This window comes from Mus caroli, unplaced genomic scaffold (genome assembly GCF_978045245.1).
Source record: "Mus caroli unplaced genomic scaffold, Mus_caroli_1 scaffold_9, whole genome shotgun sequence".
NCBI lineage: Eukaryota > Metazoa > Chordata > Mammalia > Rodentia > Muridae > Mus > Mus caroli.
Genome location: NW_028227264.1, coordinates 92,754,701 through 92,774,285, shown reverse-complemented (window position 1 = coordinate 92,774,285; position 19,585 = coordinate 92,754,701). Strand labels below are relative to the sequence as shown.

The 19,585-nt window shown below is 49.7% G+C and overlaps 1 protein-coding gene across 1 annotated transcript in view; it reads left to right on the top strand.

Moving 5' to 3' along the window:
* The window catches only part of Elk3 (ETS transcription factor ELK3), a 62,725-nt gene that overhangs the window by 30,414 nt on the left and 12,726 nt on the right, over positions 1–19,585 (top strand). The window contains exon 3 of the mRNA XM_021174068.3: positions 14,406–15,206. Coding sequence (XP_021029727.1) covers positions 14,406–15,206 — 801 coding nt within the window. The remainder of the gene's footprint in view (positions 1–14,405; positions 15,207–19,585) is intronic.

Here is a 19,585-nt window from a genome sequence, read left to right as displayed (position 1 = left end):
GGGCATAGTGTGGCCTTTGGACTAGATGTTTGGGTTAGAATCCAGCTGTGGGAGAAGCAATCTCTCTGGGCCTTAGCCTCGTTTTAAAATGTATTTGTTTATTCGACATATTTGTATATGTTTGTTTTTGTGTGCACACATGTGTGGGTGCATGTGGAAGCCAACAGTCAACGTCAGGTCTCCACTGTACTTTTTGAGTCAGGGTCTCTCAGTGAGCATCAGGGATCCTCCTGACTCTGCCTCCCCAGCACTGAGACTGCAAACACACACCAGAGATCAGACCTGAGGTCAATCATCTGGCTTACATCAGAAGCACTTTACTGACTGGGCCATTTCTCCAGCATCCCCGTACCCTTATTTTTTCTGCGAACTGAGGATTGGGTCCAGGGCCCTCACATGCTAGGCAAGTACACTCTTCTTGTTAGGTACACTGAAGATGACAGCAGACTCAATTCAAGGGCCCATGGTGAATAGTCTCAGGGGGGCCTGCACATCTTTGACACAGTGCCCACTACTTGAAAGATATGATGAAGCCTTGGCCAGAGTCGTAATGTGGGTGATCATGTTTCTCTACCGCTAGTTTTAAAACTTCGGGTGAATGCAGAGAAGGAAAATCAACCTTTGTACCAACCTTTGGGATGGGTGTGGAGATGGGAAGATGGACCCCCTTTGTCCTGCTGTGCAATGGTCTGAGAGTGGCCAGCAACTTTTGCCAGTTAACTTTTTCTACACAGGCTGTTCTGAAAATTCTCCCACATTTCAGTGCCCTTCCTGTCCCTCTGGGTCAGAGCCAGCATACTCCCCTGTGCACTTAGAGGGCATGAACGTGGCATCCACTCCCTGGTGCCCTTTAGAACTGAGATTTTTGATTCAGGACTATGGAGGTTGGAGGGCAGCTGTTTTGCTTCCACTATCACGAAGCTCAGTCTCAGCAGCTCCTCCCCTTCCCGGATCACATGGGGATCTGGAGTTGAGGATGCATGCTCAGTACTCGAACTCACAGCCTATGTGGCATCAATGCTCAGGCAGGCACGCCATTTTACCATCCGTGTTTGTGAATATTAATGCGTTGGGTAACAGAGGCTGGTTACTTAGAGATCTTCTTTGTGATAGGAAATATTTAAAAAGTGGCACCACCCTGTGCTGGAGCAAGACACCAGCGGGCGAGCCGGCCTGTTCTCATCTCGTAGACTCTGAGAGCTCTGAAATCTCTCCACCTCAGCTCTCTAAGTTCCCACTGGCGGGTCGTTACCACACCAGTCCCATACTTCAAAACTCTCACGGCCTTTTGTGGTGCACTATTGGCAAACCCACGTTTTTTTGCAGCGGTACCTTTTCTCTAGAAAACCCAGTTGAGCCTCTGCGTGAAGGAAAACACCACACAAACTTAGTTCAGAATCAATGGTAACTCAATCGCTGGGCGCATCAACTAGAATCCTAATCTTGTAAGCCTTATTAAGTCTAAATCCTTCAGTGGCAAATCCTGGCGGATTCACCATCTAAACTGGGAGACACTTGTAGCTATTTTTCTTGTCCTTTCACTGTCCCCGTCCAAAAAGCCCCCCTCTCCCCAACTCCTGCCTACTCTCTTCCTCTATCCAACCAGGAAGTCCCGCCTACTCGCCCAGTGATTGGTTCCTTTATTCACTGGGGATGGTTCACAAGAAGTCACCAGAGTAAGAGACTCACTCCTGGTTCCAGGCAACCCTTCCTGGGAAAGTGGAATTAGCATCAAATTATAAACAGCACCAGGGCCATCCTTGACACTCCCCCGTCCCCGAACCGCACGTTACTATTATTCTTTATTGTTGAGATTGGGTCTCGCCATGCAGCTCAACAACAAACATAACGCTGTGACAGGGATGGCACTTAGACTCAATAGCACATGTGTCACACTGTGTCTCTGACACCAAGGGCTTTAAGAGGTGACTGAGGCTGAGAGGAAAACTGTACCTGAGGGCTCCGATTCTGGAGTGGCCACAGCGTTTGACTGCACATCTCTGGATTCCCTCATGGTCACATGCATTATCAATGGAAAATCTGGGGTGGGGTGGGGGGCTGTCAGGGATTGCAACGATGAGCTCCAACAAAAGCCCACCCAGAGCTTTTAAAGAGGCTACTGGGCAGACCTCAGTAGCATTCCAGGCCGGGGGGCACCCAGTCCAGAGAGCAGCATGCTTTACTTCTGGGACATAGGGTAGATGGGTGAGGGCTGAGAGGCATCGAGAGACCACTGAGTCTTGGGCACTGGAAGGCAGAGGTAGGAGAGTGACCAGGGCTCTGGGTGGCACTCACCTTCCTGGGATAGCTTGCTTTCTCTGGTGTGAATGACTCTGAACGAGCATCAGCTCAGCTCTGATGAGTTGAAGGGTTTAGTAGGCTCCCCCCACCCCCAATTAGTTTTAAACCATCACGCCAGAAAGGTAGACTTGATGTAATCCGAAGGATATCTTTCGGAGATTTTGTTAAGCTGAATCTTTACTCCTTTACGATACTGGGTATGCTTGGTTTTGAAATCAAGGAAGGAGGAAGAGACTGGTGAACAGTCAACATAGCTGTCCCCCTCCCCCCCATGGATGTTTGACATGCATGTATGTCTGTATACCACGCACATACCTGGACCCAGAAGAGGGCATCAGTCCCTGGGACTGGAGTTACAGATGATTTTGGACTGCCATGTAGGTGCTGGGAATTGACCCCATTCCTTTAGAAAAACTCAGTCAGTACTCTTAAGCACCGAGCCACCTCTCCAGCTCCACTCACTCACGACTTAACAGCTCTTGGGTGTTCATAGCTTGGCACGGACAAGATCCTTTTCTGTCATCTCTGTCCCCATGCCCTCAAGTCCCTCAGCCGTTTCTTTGAAAATGTCTCTCCCACTCCTTGCATGGTTTGGCAACTTTGGGCCTGGGGACAGACACGTAAATCATTCCCATGCTCCAAATTAAAGAAAGTGCTAGCAGTGATGGGGTGCCTGGCCTTCCAGAGGAGGGAGGAAGGTGGGTAGAGACAGAGAGATTTCTGGGCGTCAAGATACTTGTTGATCGAGCTCCTGGGTTGAACCTGAGTTCAGGTTCAGCTGGTACCAGGCTGGGAGCCGTTAGGAAGGAACGCCAAGTGGTGAACAGCAGTGTGGGCAGATGGGAGGTGTGAGCGTTTGACCTTTCCAAGTGCAGAATATTTATTTAGGGAAAGAGGTTGAGACTGGGAGAGAAGTGTGGGGCAGCATCTCGTCTCGCAATTGGCACTTTCTCGAGAGAGCCAGCAAAATATGGAAAGCAAGAAAGAGCCATGGTTAGATTTGAATGTTTGGATGATAAAAACCGCACATCCCCCCGTGCTTCTTGGCATTGGTGGCTTCATGCTCTGAAGCCACCACTCTGATCCTTTTGGCCAGTTACTGAGAAAGCGTGGTCCACACTGAGCAGACTGGCCACACCATGACATCAGAACCAGGGCCTGCAGCGCCCCTCCCCCTCCAGCAACCCAGGGGACAGGGAAGGAAAGTGTCACTGCCTGGCAATCTTGCAGGTGCAGCTGCTCATGGGAAGCTGACGACTTCGACCTGGGCTGCTACAGACGGAGACCCGGAAGCTTATTTAATCCCTTACCCTTTTCCATCCAACAGACCTATTGTCTCTGCTGTTGGCAACGAGCGTTCTTCCCAGGAGGAGGCTGGAAACTTTGCCAGCTCTCTTCTCAGCCGCAGATGAAACTGGCAGTGGGATGAACGTCCTTCCCTTCGTCTCCACAGCAACCTCTCAGCTGATCCTCGCAGGGGTACCGCAGGATCTTTACCTAATTGGAGGGAAATTAGGGGAGAGCAGTTGAGACAGAGTCACCTGCTCCAAATCCCAGGAAGTCAAACCCATCACCTTCTTAGCTTAATTGGGTAATTTGTTTTAAATGGGGTATGCAATCACTCTGAGAAAATGTTAGTATTAATAACGTGTATCTGAAGTCAGCTGTCTGGGCTGAAAAGCCTTGGCTCGGGTGGGATCCTTTAATATCCCCCAATAATTGTTTGAGAAGATAAAATGATCTATCTTCAGAGTGGAGACCGGATGAGTCCAGCAGGTGTTCCTATCCTGGAACTTCCTCGAACGCCCAGCTGGGCTGTTGTCATAGTGCTTCTGCCTGGCCCTAGGCCTGTGTATGCAGAGCCCGAGCCCTCTGCTGGGTGTCTCTTTGTACCACGTCAGCCGCTCAGAGTGTTAGAGGACAACAGATGGCACCAGGGCTTTTGTCCAGAGGCCAAGGGTGTAAACAGGACTTCCCTGCACGAACTTGGCCCTGGAAGCTACCTGGAGACCTGTTTGGTCTCCTTCCCGGAGAAGGCTTCTAAGCTGTCCACCTTGTCCCAGGAGATGACAACCAGCATAAGGTGGCAGGCTGTGGGAGTGCGAAGGGGTTGGAGGTGTTATTTGGGGGTGCTTCCTGTCTTGCACATGGTTCTGAGCCGGTGTCCCTGAAGCCCTCCACATTCCTCCAAATAGGGTGGTTGCTAAGAAACAGGATGAGGCAGTCTTGAGAGCACAGTTAACATGGGGCTGCTGCATGGTACTCAGCTGCTGAGGCTCCCACAGCCCTGCCAAGTCGCTGCATCAGGCCCTTGCCCTTGCCCACACCGAGTCCCCCTTGGCAGGCTCCCGCATTCCTGCTCTGGGCTCTTAGCTGCAGGAAAATTTAGGGATTGTGTAGACAAACTGACAAAAAAACGCCAACATTCACATCACACCTCCCACCAGCCGCCAGCTGCTCCTCTGGGCGGCCTCTTCCCACTCCCCTCACAGGCACAGCTCTTACCCCAGATGGTAAGGCCAGGAGGGAAGCTCACGTGTATGGGGCATGCTGTGTGTGACTCAGGGCTAGGCAGCGAACATTTGTTAACTCCTAAGGCATCTGGCCTTGTGGCCAGGGATGGACCCATTCTAGAGACAGAGATACTGAGTCTCAGGCACATGGGAATTAAATAGCACACCCAAGATCAAACAGCTGCTTGGGGTCAAGCATTCATCTTAGAAATTTGGACCTTGGCTGCATAGTTTGTGCAGATTGCTGGAGGCCCAGGTTGGAGTCTTTATCCTTCATACGGTGTCCTGTGGCTAATCACAATCTCTTATGTAGGCCAAGAGAAGGAGAGGCCCCAACATTGACTGCTCAAGTGGTCAATGGAAAGATTGTTCTGAGCCCCGAGTGTTAGGTAAGGTGCTCTGAGCTAGCTGTGAATGGGAGATGTTCTGTTGGTTGGTTGCCCCAGAGAACGTGTGCACTTCCTGAAGGGAGACAAGCTGAGGGCTGGAGAGATGAAGCAGACAGAGTTTGAAGCCAGTCTCATGTATATAGTGAGTTTGAAACCCTGTTGAGAGAGAAAGGAGGGAGGGAGGGAGGGAGGGAGGCAGATAGACAGACAGAGAGACAGACAGACAGACACAGAGACAGAGAGACAGAGACAGACAGAGACAGACACAGAGTCAGAAAAGAGACACAGGAGACAGGAAGGTATGAGACAGGCGGGTGTGCCCCTCCTGTATGTTTTTATACCATCGTAACCCCCCCAGTGGCCCTGGGGAAACCCCATACTCTCCTTATCATCTGGCCTCCCTCTACTGGTTCTGAACATCCTACGTTTTAGCTTCCTCATTAGCCCTGCCTACCTTGCCTCCCGGCTTCAGGCCACATCTGCTGCTGAACTCTGGCTGTATCTTGCCAGTCACTGCTTGGTATCTGCCTTCCCTGTTCCGTGCCGGTTCCTGTCTCTGTCTCCCGTGACTGCATCTACTTTACTGCCCACTTCCACCCTCCCCCATATTTTTTTTTCTTAACACCACTATAGTTAGTCTCTGCAGTGCCTGCTGTGGTAGCTTCCTGTAACTGTAGCACTGTAGAATGTATGTATGAGGAGCTAGCAGGCATCCTCCTTAGCACAGGAGGCAATCTGTCACTGTGAAAAGCCAGCACTGCAAAGGCCCGAAGAAACCACCTTGCCCCACTGGCTGCACTTCTAATAAGCAAGGATCCCAAAAGGAGAGAGAGAGAGAGCACTTTTATTCTTCATATTTTTCTTATTTCTTATTATTATTATTGCTCAGTGCTTGTCTTAGTGTGCCTTCAATGGCTGTAATAAAGCACCATGACCGGAAGCAACTTGAGGAGAAAAGGGTTTATTTCTGTCATGAAGGGAAGGCTGGGTAGTAACCAGGCTGCAGGAGCTGATGCAGAGGCCATGCAGTAAGCTCTGCCTACTGGCTTGCTTCCCGGGACTTGCTCAGCCTGCTTTTCTATACCACTCAGGACTTCCTGCCCATGGGTGGCACCGCCCTCAGTGGGCTGGGCCCTCCTACATCAATCATTAATCAAGAGAATGCCCTCCAGATTTTCAACAGGCAATCTGATGGAGGCGTTTTCTCAATTAAGGTCCCTTTGTCCTAGATGACTCTAGCTTGTGTCAAATGGAAAAAAAAAAAAAAACAGGACAGGGCCAGAGACTGAGCCCAAGGCTCTGTCTCCAATATGGAATGTCAAAAATCCATACAGCAAAGACAGGGTAGGAGTGTATTTCTGTCCACTTGGGGCCCTGATGTCCCCGTGATGACTGGCATCATTAGAGCTGGCCACTCAAAATGGAGAACCGGAAAGGCTTATGCTGGCAGAACAGTCTTATGCTTCAATTTATTGAGGACAAACACTCTTGGAGGAATGTTTAAAGGAGCCAGGGTAAAATTAGAGCTGAACCCAGCAAGCCGGCAGCTGCAGAGAGCAGGGGAGAAAGATGCCCTCAGCATCCAGCTCGAGTCTCCTAGGGAAGGGTGTCCTGCCATACCAGCAAGAAGAGGAGTTTCTCGTTTGCAGCACCCTCTGGGTGGCACGGTGGCTCAGGCGAGTCTGAGGAGCCCCACCGCTGCCAAGTGGCTGCAATTGGTGAGCTGATTCACACTGCAGTTGACTAATGCCAGAAAACAAAGAAATCTTAACTCAAACCACGAGAAAACTTCGAGGCTGGCAGCTGGTGGGGCAGGTCAGCTCTTAGGAGCCAAACTTGGGGTGTGTTATTCTTAGAAGTTTGGGATGGTATGTGTGTGTGTGTGTGTGTGTGTGTGCACATGTGTGGGTGGGCGTGCTCCAAATTTAAGATTGCGACAATGGGTGTTCCAGCTCTGCCTAGCTTGGTGCCCAGGATCAACATCCAGCACTGAAGGCGTGCTAGGCCTTCCTGAGAGCCACTGCTGAGCAGGGGCAACTTTAAGCAGCACCCCCCTCACCAAGGCTGCTCTAACAGATAACCCCAGACTTGGTAGCTCAAAGTAACAGAATTTTAGTGTCCCACAGGAAGCCAAAAATCCAAAGTGAGGTGTCTGCTGGGCCCCTGGATGGCTCCAAGGAAGATTACCACCACCTCCCATCCCCCAAGCCCTGGTAGCTCCCAGCAGTCCTTGGTGCTCCATAGCTGTATGCCTCATTCTCTGCCTCTGTCTTTACATGTGTGTTTTTTTTCTTTCTTGAGTGGCCCTCTTGTCCTCTTCTAGGACACTAGTCGTTGTACTTCGCACTTACCCTGACTCACAACATCCCTTGGCCAATTTCATCTGCAGAGATCTCATTTCCATATAAGGTCGCATTCTGAGTTTCTGAGGGGGCATGAGTTCTTGGGGCGAATACCATTCAACCACACTGTGGGAGTAGAGAAGGCTGTCTTGTTAAAAGTAGCTCAGGTGGGTGGGGTCAAGGAGCCTTTCAGAAGTGCTCCCTCCTTAGGGGCAAAGGTGACTCGAACGACCTTGCCTGAACCATTTAGGGCTGACTCTATCCCTGTTAGAGCCCCCGACAGCCCACAAGCCCCAGGCAGAGATGAGGCAGGGCCTACACTGCTCACACACAGTAACACTTGGGGGCTTACTGGACTCACTCTGGCTCTGGTTTTTACAGAGCCTGGACACTTCCATAGGAAAGTTTCTCTTGGGGTTTGTGGGTAGTTTGCTGGCTAACGGACAGGGTGAGCATGCATCCTGTGGGTGTCATATTCTAACTTTGGAGAGGGGACCCTTTGGGATCTGTGTCAGGAGAATGAGTCAGCCTCCAGTCTGGATGTGACCTCAGATGGTGAACTTCTGTAGGGTGTTGGCTGGGAAGCCAGTGACTTGGAGACACGCCACCCCTGCTGCTAGACTGTGGGAACTCAGCTCAAAGCTTTGGGTCCCTCATCTGTAAAATGGGCGTTTGAGTGGTGTGAGGCTTCCTCAAAGGTTTTAGTGTGAGGTGCCAGCTAAGGAATTCTGATTGCCCCACAGCAGAATAATAGATCAGTGTGTTATAATGATGGCCACGCAGAATCCAGCTGTGTCTACTCTTGCTTCAAGGACTCTGTGAGCAAAGTACAGATGCATATGAGCCTCTAAGAGGAAACTTATCTCATGAGCTATTTTTCTTTCTATTTTAGAGGTGGCAAACTGAGGCTATGCTAAGTAGAAAGGCTGGGACTTGAACTCAGGTCTGCCATATCAATGTTATTTCATGTAATGCTGGTCCATCTGTGCTGGTCACAAAGCCACACCAAGCCATGTGTAGTTCATGATCTTTTTGTGTCATTCTTCTTAGGTGGTATAGCATTTACAGGTTGGTTGTTGATGGCTAGTCAAGTTTGGGATTATAGTGTCCCAGTGCTTCATGCCAGGGTGTCCCATCAAAGCAAGTGCCTCCCTGCCCCAGGGATAGGCAAAATGGGCAGGGATGTTTGTGGTTAGAGGAAGTAAGCCTCCTGGAAGGGAGACAGAAGGAGTCTTTCTTCAGTAAGGACCTTACTTCCTTAGCAGGGACCCACCCAGTTCCTAGACCACACAGCCAGCCCCAGGCAGAGAATGGAATGCAAAAGCCCTGGGTTCTGTTACATTAGTAACAGCCTGTGGACCCAGGGCAGTTGCCTTCTGGAAGCGGGTGTGGTCATTGAGCAGAAATGTTTCAGGACTAGCTGTGGCTACAGTCCAGTTTAGACTTCAGGTACAGGTACCAGAAGACACGTGACCCAGAAGACACGTGACTTGATTTCAGTTCCGAATGGACAGGTAACACGTTGTAAATACGTACGGCTTAGAAAATGCAGATTAAAGAAAACGCTATAATCACTCTTACATTTCATTATCCATCTTGATTAACTTCTTTCTTTTAAGCATGAATTTATATATCTATATATTATGTATATGTATACTTATGTATGTTTATGCAAAAACATATATACATATATGCAAAAATTAACATTATTCCATTGAGATGATGGGGCCATCCCATGGGTACTATAATTTTTCACCTAAGGTATATGTAAAGACATAAGCAAATCAGAACATTACTGTTCTATGAAATAATGACAGGACACCCATTCTATGGCTGCCCTAATATTTAATTCACCTCTCTATGGCGGAGGATTGGATCAAACCTCCTTGTCTACACGGTGACTCCTGACAGCTCCATCTTTGCAGCAGCTGGGTGGTGTGTCCCTTGTAAGGTGGCTGTGTTCCTACGTAGCGTTTGCTGTGAGAAGATGCTCCATGGAAACCCATCATCCTGTGACTGCCAGCACTCAAGCTCTGGTTCCCTGTGCCAGGGGCCTCGGTGACAGGCCCTAGGGCCAGCAGCCTCCAGTGAGCCCCTCAGGAGCCACAGCCACCACCAAGAAGCCAGGCTTTGTCTCCTTGTCTGGCAGCATGTTCCCTCCTTCAAGAGGCTTCATGCAGCAGCTGGCATTGTCTGGGTGTCTGGTTCTCATCTGTAACTCTGCACGGGACCTGAGGTGCAGTGTCTCTGCTACAGGCTGCGATCCCCATCTTTATGAATCCTGAGAGTCCTCAGTTTAGCAATGGATCCCTGAGGGCCACTGCTTTTGTCCCTTGCCCCCAGCCCTGAAGATTTAATAATTGGGTCGTGTGAGGTTTTCTTCATGGTGAATGTCAAATGCTGGCTATGTTCAGTGTTCTATACCATAAACCTCACATCTCTTTCTTATCTGGGTCCAACTAAATCAAACATCATGTTTCCTCTGCTTGGTTGAGATATATAAACCAGATGTAATCTGCCTGCTGAGCCATGGGCCATTTAATTCAGAAAAGTGGAAAAAAAAACCCCAAAACACTAGAATATGTACAGTCATCTAGGAGGTTCATATTGTCTATTAAACTGCCAGCCAGGCCAAGAGCAGGTAGTGATAATGGATTAATGCTGGCTAAATGGGGATAGAAAATCAGGACGATAATGTTAAAGCTGAGAAATGATACTGGCTTTTCATGTGTGGATTTATTGGGTATCTGGTTACAAGCTTCAGGCGGGTTGGCCAGTCCCGTTTTTCAGATGAGGACTTAACCCCAGCACAGCCTTGCAAGAGTATCAAGTTGATATTTCTGGGAAAGGTCCTCTGATATTGTCGCCTTTCCCAGCTGTGCTCTCAGTACAAGGCTGAGAAAAGCCCCAGCTGTTGCAGGAAGCTTCTGTATGTCTTTCCCTCCGGGCTGACATACATCTCTCAGGGCTGAGCTCAGGGCACGGCCGTGGCCAAGGTCAGAAGGCAAAAAGGCTGCAAATTCCAGGGAGCCCTTGGAAGATGGTGTGTTAGAGAGCTGGACCAGGAAAAAGGATGAGAAACTCACCGAGAAAATGAGAGTTGGCTAAGAAGTCAGTCTGTGCACATGAAAGCCAGACATGGCACCTGAGGTCAACACTGAAGTGCCAGCCCAGGAAAGCATGTTCCACACATACATGGTGGGCATGTACTGACACACAGGTCGACACATATGAAGTTCTAGAAGCTCTCAGAGGAGCTGTGACATTTTAGGAGTATCTATGTAGATAGCATCTATGTGGAAGGTTTTAGCTTAAATATGCCATGGGGTGCTGGGTGGGGTGGCACATGTCTTTAATTCTAGCCCCCGAGAGGCAGAGACAGGCTGCTCTCTCTTGAGTTCCAGGTCTACATAGCGAGTTCCAGACTGGCTAGATAATAAGACACTGTCTCAAAAAAGTGGTGGAAGAGGGGGTGGAAAGACTAAGAGGCAGAGTTTAGAAAACATTGCTGCCAAAGTGTCTCCTGGGCATGGCCGCTAAACCTGAGTAACGGTAATCTACATTCTGATCAAATGGTCTCTTCCCTTTCTCTTTCCTTTGTCTTCTTTTTCCTTCCTTCCTCCCTCCTTCTCTCCCCTTCCTCCCTTTTCTCTCTCCTCTTCTCCCCCTTACCCCTCTCCCTCCTCCCATCCTTCCTTCCTTCCACCCCTTTCTAGGCTTCTTTTTCTTTTTAGCTTTCTGAGACAGTTTCACTGTGCAGCCCAGGCTGGTCTCAAGCCACCCATCCTTCTACCTCAGCCTCCAGAGTGCTAGGATTACAGGTGCCAGCACACCAGCCCATAATGGGTATTTTCCACTCCACACAGTTCATATAGGCGATCTGATATATAGTCTTTAAAATTACTTAGCACAATGACTCCTCCATCCCTGTTGTAGCATGTCTCTGCCCTGCCTGCTTTTTGGGGGTTGCGTAATACTCCATTCTAAGTCTGGCTCACAGTTTCCTGTCCTTTGTCAGCTGTGAGTCAGGACCCAGCATGCTGCTCTCCATCTGCGACTGGCTTTTAAACCCCAACCAGTTTTTTTTGAGGAAGGACTTAAAGTGCTTTTCAAATATATTTTTTTAAATTTATGTCTGTATGCCTGTTTGAGTCTGTGTTCCATGTGTGGGTGTCCAAGGAAGTCAGAAGAGGGCATCAGATCCTCTGGAATTGGAGTTACAGGCAGTTGTGAGCCACCCAACACGGGTGCTAGCAACCTAACTTAGATCTTCCCAAAGAGCCAGCTATTAGCCACTGAGCAATCTTGTTAGACAAGATTTTTGTCATAAAACTGTCATTTTTATAACAGTCTCTAATTACTTGTTAGCTAACCCACAAATCTAGTAACCATCTCTCTGATCCAGTCATTTAAAAAAAATTAGTTTGTGGGACTGGTCAGTTGAAGCAACAGCTTATCTGGTCCTTCTGTGTAGTTATTTGGGCTCAACCAATTCACTCAACTTAGATGGGTATTCCAAGTGGTTGAGAAAAAAAAAAAAAAAAGGTTTTCTGCCAAACAGGAAAGCATTATGAGCTATTAGTAAGATCAAATGTAATATATAGGATATAAATATAAAGACCCAGAAGTTTTAGCAGAGGAAGCTCCACAGCGCATGCTCCTTTATGGCAGGAATGGCTTTGGGTCATGCAGGCCCTGGATTCCCTGATCCGATCTTTTCCTGCGGGGAGCTGGGTTTCCTGGCATGGCCTCTACCCAGGCTTGGTACTCTTTCAGTAAGAGACTCTGCTCCCAGCAGCAGGTGGAACCTTTTGGCTTCCCCATCCCTCTGAAGATTTGCCAGCATGGGGTGACGTAAGCTAGAGTCACCATGGGACCAGAGTCACAGGATTTGGTGGGGTGAGTTGCAGCCTGAAACCCCAGCACACCCAACAGCCATGGGACTGCTCAACCAGGACCAATCTGCCCTGTTCCTTGGCACAGACACACTTGTGTGCTTTGCTAGACAAGGTCTCTCTCTGGGGCGTTTGTGGTGGGATTTCCTCACATGCCTCTTATAAAATCCTGCCCCAAGAATTTCTTCTTGAAAATCTCAGTAACGTGGCAACCTGGTTCTCTCCTGTTGTAGCAAAGGATGGGAAAATGTAGTAAGGTAGCAGGCAAAAACCTAACACGGTCAGAGTTAGAACAAGTCATGAGTACCCAAGGAAGGTCAGGAATTACAGAGACCTCTTTATCGGGGTACTACTGTGTTTTCCTCCCCACTGTGTGGACGTGTAGAAAGGCTTTAGTGCCAGTAGATCTTGGAGGCTGTGGCTCCAGCTCCACGCTTGCCTTGGCAGTGGAAGGATGCTACCCTCCTCCCTCCACGGGGGCTGCTGAAGGATTTATACACCAGATTCCTGGACTTGTGGGGCACTCAATCCATAAAGGGCTTCTCCCTCAAATGATTTTTTTTTTTTAACAAACTTTAGGAGGAAGAGTTTGTAGAGAAACCTACAGGGATCTTTCTCATAGAATAATGCTGGCTTTTTGAGCCAGAGGGAAGCATGTTTTTCTCCCCAGAGTACCCAGGACTCCGAGTCAACCATAGGGTGAGACCTGCAGCAAGCATTTGCCAGACAGACCTAGAACTAGGCTCTACAAGGACTACTCCCGCAGCTCGATTACCCTTAAGAACAGCATAGCCTGCCACGTGAGACCCACTCTCTCATGCGCTGAGAAAACTCTTGCCTTCATAGCGATTTTCATGTTCCGTTTATATCCTCGTGCTGCTGGAGGGATGAGGACTTAACTGAAGAGCCTGAAGAAGATACCAGCAACTAAGAATATGAACCAAATGCCATAAATACCCAAGCAGGCGACTTCGCTTTCTCCAGTGGCTTTCATGCCAGAAATGGCTGCCTGGCTGAAGCAAACGTTGCGTTGCTGGGTGGCGGTAACTTACATTTCCCCAATGTTCCCCAGCAGAGTGCTTGGCTGTCAGTATTTCACTGTAGTCTCTTGGTTCCCAGAGGCGGGTAAGACAGTACCGTGTTAGCATGAAGTAAGTCTCCCTTGGCCCTTCTTGCTTAACCTTGGCCATGTGAGTCACTGCAGTACTCAAAGTTTATCTCCTACTTCTTAGAATTTTTGTTTTTTTTTTTTGTTTTTTTTTTTTTTTGCATGTGTTATGTGGCGTGCACGCATGTGTGGGCATACGTGGTATGGTACGTGGGTACACACTTGGCCATGTGTGTGTAGCCACAAGACTGGCATCAGGTGTCTTCCTCACTCACTCTCCACTTTACTTGCTGAGACAGGAACCCTTGCTGAACCCAGAGCTCATGGATTCAGGATGGTCTAGCTAGCCATCCTAGATATCTAGCTTGTCCAAGACATCCATCCCCCTCCCCCCTTTTACATGGGTGCTGATGATCCGAAGTTCGAGGGCCTCATGCATGGATCTATTCGCTAGGCGCTCTCCCCAGCTCTCTCTTCTAATTGCACAACAAGAACGACAAAGCCTGCTTGTAGGATTACTGTGCAAATGACATGTGCTACGGTCTGAATCATCCCAGCTGTGCAGTAAGTGCTAGCTCAGTGGTAGCTTTTGCTATTACAAAATCGTCACAGACAATAGATGAGAAAGGCACCACAGGCTGGAGACCTCACCCCTCCTCCTGGTCAACAGGACCAGAGTGTAACAGTGAGCCTTCAGTCTCTGACATCACTCCTCGTAGGCACCCTGTGGGCGTCAGGAATATGGTGGCACTTCGGCTGCTAACATTTGTGGTTCCAGGGGCCCCCTCCTTCCATGTCTCTGGCTCACCCCTTCTAAATGTTTTTTTGTTGTTGTTTTTTGTTTTTTGCATTCACAGAACATCATCAAGAAAGTGATCGGGCAGAAGTTTGTGTACAAGTTCGTCTCTTTCCCAGATATCCTGAAAATGGATCCTCATGCGGTAGAGATAAGCCGGGAGAGCCTCCTGCTGCAGGACGGTGACTGTAAGATGTCCCCGGAAGGCCGAGAGGTCCACAGGCACGGCTTGTCCTCCCTCAAAAGTGCCAGCCGCAACGAGTACCTCCACTCGGGCCTCTACTCGTCCTTCACCATCAACTCCCTGCAGAACAGTCCAGAGGCCTTCAAGGCCATCAAGACGGAGAAGCTGGAGGAGCCCTGTGATGACAGCCCCCCTGTGGAAGAAGTCAGGACTGTGATCAGGTTTGTGACCAATAAAAACGACAAGCACATCACCAGGCCTGTGGTGTCCCTGCCTTCCACATCCGAGACCGCTGCGGCGGCGGCATCCGCTTTCCTGGCCTCGTCTGTCTCAGCCAAGATCTCCTCTTTAATGTTGCCAAATGCTGCCAGCGTTTCGTCTGCGTCACCCTCTTCATCTCGGTCCCCATCCCTGTCCCCTGACTCTCCCCTCCCTTCTGAACACAGAAGCCTCTTCCTGGAGGCAGCCTGCCATGACTCCGATTCTCTGGAGCCCCTAAATCTGTCATCGGGCTCCAAAACCAAGTCTCCATCTCTTCCCCCAAAAGGCAAAAAACCCAAAGGCTTGGAAATCTCTGCACCCCAACTGTTGCTCTCCGGCACCGACATCGGCTCCATCGCCCTCAACAGCCCAGCCCTCCCCTCAGGATCCCTCACTCCAGCCTTCTTCACTGCACAGGTAAGCACTATTCCCGTGATCCTAGCTGGATTCAGGGAGAACCACCCCTGTTCTCCTTGGGAGAGATCCCTTGGCCAGTGTCGCAACATCACTGTATGTGCTGAGAGGCACACATGCGGAAAGGCTTGGTATCCTGGTAACAGAGGGATATTTGCTTCTTAGGACCAGAGTAACCAGGTGGGGAGACCTCTAGGGGCATGGCATTTGGGGGGGGGCATTTAGGCCTTAGGAAGTTTTTAAGGCATATTATTTTTGGAGGCACTCATAAGCCATGTGCTTCCTGATAAGAAAAATCATGTTCACAGATTAAAGTCAGTATAAAGCTGTGTGGGTCATGGTGACCTTTAACAAGAAATACAAGGGTGACATGCAGAAGGAAAGTCCCCACCAAAAGCAGGGCTGCTGTGGGGAAGCTCAGGTCCCATGGGGAGAGAAGGGAAAATTCATGGGGTGTGTAAGTCTTAGCTGCTGGGAGCCCCTGGGAAAGGTGGCCTTTTTCCCTTCAGAAGTGTCACAGTGGTGTCTGGTTCAGCTGCCGGGCAGACAGGTTGGGTGGTCCCAGATCAAAGCAGAAGCAAGCTAGTGGTAGAAGGTGGCAGCGTTGGGCTAGGGAAAGTGGGTATCTGCTTTCTGGGTGATGCTGTATAGTAACAATACATTAGGATGGTGGGCATGCTACCCTACCCAGCCAGCTCCAACTGGCAGGCGCCATTATCCTGGAGCTTTGAGGCTCCATGCCAGATTATGCTGCAGGTGGCCTGGAATTTCCAGCTCTGCCTCTGTCCTTGTCATAGCTGTCCCTGTCAACTCCAACAGTAGCCACCAGATTCTTCCCATGTGCCAAACACCAGCTCTACATCACCCACCTTGCCACCTGTGTCATAGCAGCCTCCCTCCCCCCAGCCTCTGTGTAGATACTGTTGCCATTACAACTGCCTGGGGTTCAGAGGTGAAGTGCCTTGACCTGGATCCAAAGCTGTAAGTCGGAAGGACGAGTTTGGAACCACTTTGCATCCAGCATCCATCCATTCTGAAGCTAAAGTCTCTGCCATCCCTCAGGGAGAAGACCCGGCGGCTCTTACCCTGACAACAGTCCGTGGGGTGTGCAGACCAGTGGCCAGCAATTCTTTGCTACTTTGCTTTCTCTGCCAGGCTTTCCAGGGGTCACCTGGCAGCTTATTTTTGTGAAGTGACTTGAGGAACAGTGCTCATTTCTGAGGAAAGGCCCAGGACTCCGGTAATAGGTTGGAATGGGCACATGCACACTCCCAAATTAGCATTCTCTAACAAAGCAGGGCTGCCAGGCAACAGGCGAGAAACCTGCCTCTCAAGTAGCAGCTCAGGCAAGTGAGAAGAGTAAGAGCTGCCAGGCAGGGAGTCCGGGCCTTAGTGTTTAAGACTGTAAGGCTGAGAGTGGTCTAAAGTCAGGCCAAGGTCATCCCCAGTTTCTGAGTCTGTTCTCTGTGAGCCTGCATCCCCTTCTCTGAGCAGAGTGGGGCTGACACCAACCCTGTCTATTTCAAGGAAAATTGCTACCATGGCTTCGGTCCTAGATACCGTGAACTCAGTGGGGGCCTGGGATGGCAGGGCAGGGGATAGGAGTAGAGGGGGACCTTGACCTGAGAGAGGGATCCTAACATGTGGACAGAGAGTTAATCCTGAGACAGAACCTACCAGAGTGGCCTAAAACCTAGAGAGAATGCTTAGGAAGCCGGGCTTCTGGGACAGAGGGCCTGTGCCCTCAGGCACATGGGGGTCAGGCTGACAGGATACAACTTTCATTGAGTGACTACTAGGAAATCCAATGGGGCCCAGGCTTTCAGAGAGAGAGAGAGAGAGAGAGAGAGAGAGAGAGAGAGAGAGAGAGAGAGAGTCACACAGAGAGAGTGAGCTTAGAAAGAGGTGTCACAGTTAGTAAAAGAGGCTGCTTAGGGACATAGTGTCAGGAGCTGAATGCCACCAGAGACTGCATGCACCTGGAATGGTGCTCTGCTCCTCCTATGGGCTGTGGGTAGTCAACTGAGAGGGGGAGAAGGGCAAAGATCTGGTAAACTTAGCCTCCTTTCAGCCATCAGTGGTTTAACTCTGACCAGACAGGCCACTAAGGGGTTAATCACACCAAGCTTCCTGTTCTACAGGACTAGGCTATGCTTGAAGTCAGTATAAGATTTAGATCAGTAGTAAATTCCCCCCCCCCCCCGCCCCAGGGCATCCCCCCAGAAGCTGACCCATCCACTCTTAGCTCTCCCACTCACCCTTAGTGTTCCCTTCTGGGGGGCAGGGCTCAGAAACAGAATGAGCATCCTAAGGGAGTGCTCACTTCAGAGAGAGAGAGAGAGAGAGAGAGAGAGAGAGAGAGAGAGAGAGGGGTGTGCTCTACTAACCAAGTCCCCTGTAAATGAGGCGCCTTGACAAGACATGTCACATGATCACTGTCCTTTTCCCACATGTGTCATGGGGTCTACATTCAGATTTGAACATTCTGTCTTCAATTCGATGTGCAGAAAGCCAGAACAAATGTGCCTCTCTCACAGTGTCAGAGCCGCCTCCCGTCAGGAACACTGGCGAAGCCGCTGACAGGAGCTGCAGAGCGGAGGACATGACTCTTGGTGCTAAGTTTATGATAAATAGTGTCCGGGCAGGGACTTCTCCAACAAGGGGCTGGAAGACTCAAGCAAAAGTCAGCTAGATACAGAGAAAAATGATGGCATCAGAGCTCAGCCACGGAGGTCCCATCTGAATGCTGCTGAAAAGCAAGGCGCTTGCTTGTCCCCGTTGGCACAGGCTACCGAATGTTAGGCAGAGGGGAAGGAGCTGGGGTGTGAAGCCCTCCTGGCCTCTAGCCAGGCACCTTGGCAGCCGAGGTGGCAGCTGAAACTCCTGACTCCTCTGCATGCTGGTTTCATCTGTCCCTCTTCCTGCCACATCCCATCTGTGTCCCGTTGCTCCTGTCCCCCCAAGGTGAAGTTAATTCGGAATCCAAGGCATTGCATTTCTCATTTCTGCCAAGACTCGTGTTCGTCTCACCTGTGCTGTCCAAGATGCTGAAATCTGAGCTGTTTCAGCACTGGGCACGCATCTCCATCAGAGTCTGAGTATGTGCGCCTCAGGCTGTTTGCTCAGCAGCCTGGGATTAGTGGCTGAGTGGAGACAGCCTACTTCCTCTATTCTGGGGTAGCGAGACAGCTCTGAGGCCCAGTTAGAAAAGTGGGAGTCTGGAGCAGTGTAGGAGAACCAGAGTGTGGGCATCCTGTCCCCCTACACCCCACTTCTGGTGTGGTTTCCATCTTCCTGTCTCTTGCCATTATTATCAGAAGAAAAACATTTTCCCCCCTCTCCCTTCTCTCCAGGGTTGTTCAACTTCCTTCTTCTTCTGTTGACCTTTCCCCAGCCAGGCCTCCAGCTCTGACCATGATGACCTTTCCTCCAGGCAGAGAACTTCCTTGTAGGTCTCTGCAGTACAGGCTAGGATGGTTCTTGGTTCCCAGGTTGTAAGTTGCCCCAGAGAAACAATAAAGGGAGTGCCTTCTCTCCTTGTGCCCTGGGGTCCCATGCTGCCCCTCTCCTCTCTTCTTCTAGTGACTACTCAATGGGTCATCCATCTCTTCTGGTCTGCCTCCATCACTCTCATATATATATATATATATATATATATATATATATATATATATATACATATATATGATATATATATAACTTTATTGTGTATGTGATGTGGGCTATAGTGCACATATGGAGGTCAGAGGACAACTTGTAGGAGTTGGTTCTCTCCTTCCACCATGTAAGTCCCAGAGATAAAACTCTGACTTGGTGGCAAGTGCCTTTACCCCTGGCCCAGCTATTGAAAATAATGTTGAACTCTGGGGCGCCATTTTCATGGACTCAGTTGGCCTCTGTGCCACTTTTAAGGTATATGTGTAAGGGCTTCTCCTTCACTCTTCCTGAAGTCCCAATGGTTTCCAAGTATCTCTAGCACCCACTCAAGACATCACCAAAGACATCTTCTCACTGCCACTGGGCAGGCCACACCCAGTCTCTTCTCTGCCTCCTTTCTAATCAGTTCACGTGGAGCTAGTCACTGAACACTTAGGCACTTGCTTGCTGCCTCAGGGATACCAAGATTAGTATATAGATGTGGTTCTGGTTCTCATGAGCTTACAGCTGCTGCTCGGAAATAAAGAATAGGGGTCAAATATAATTTCTGGTCATGAAAACTGCCGGAGAAGTTGAGACATAGTTTGATAGGAAATTAACAACTTCTAGAGGCATAAGCCAAGTGGAACACGGACTCCTCATGAGAGTTAGTAAATGACCACTGAACATAAATTTTTGCAAGACATGAAAAGGATGGGAGAAGTGACCTATTTTACAACCTTAGG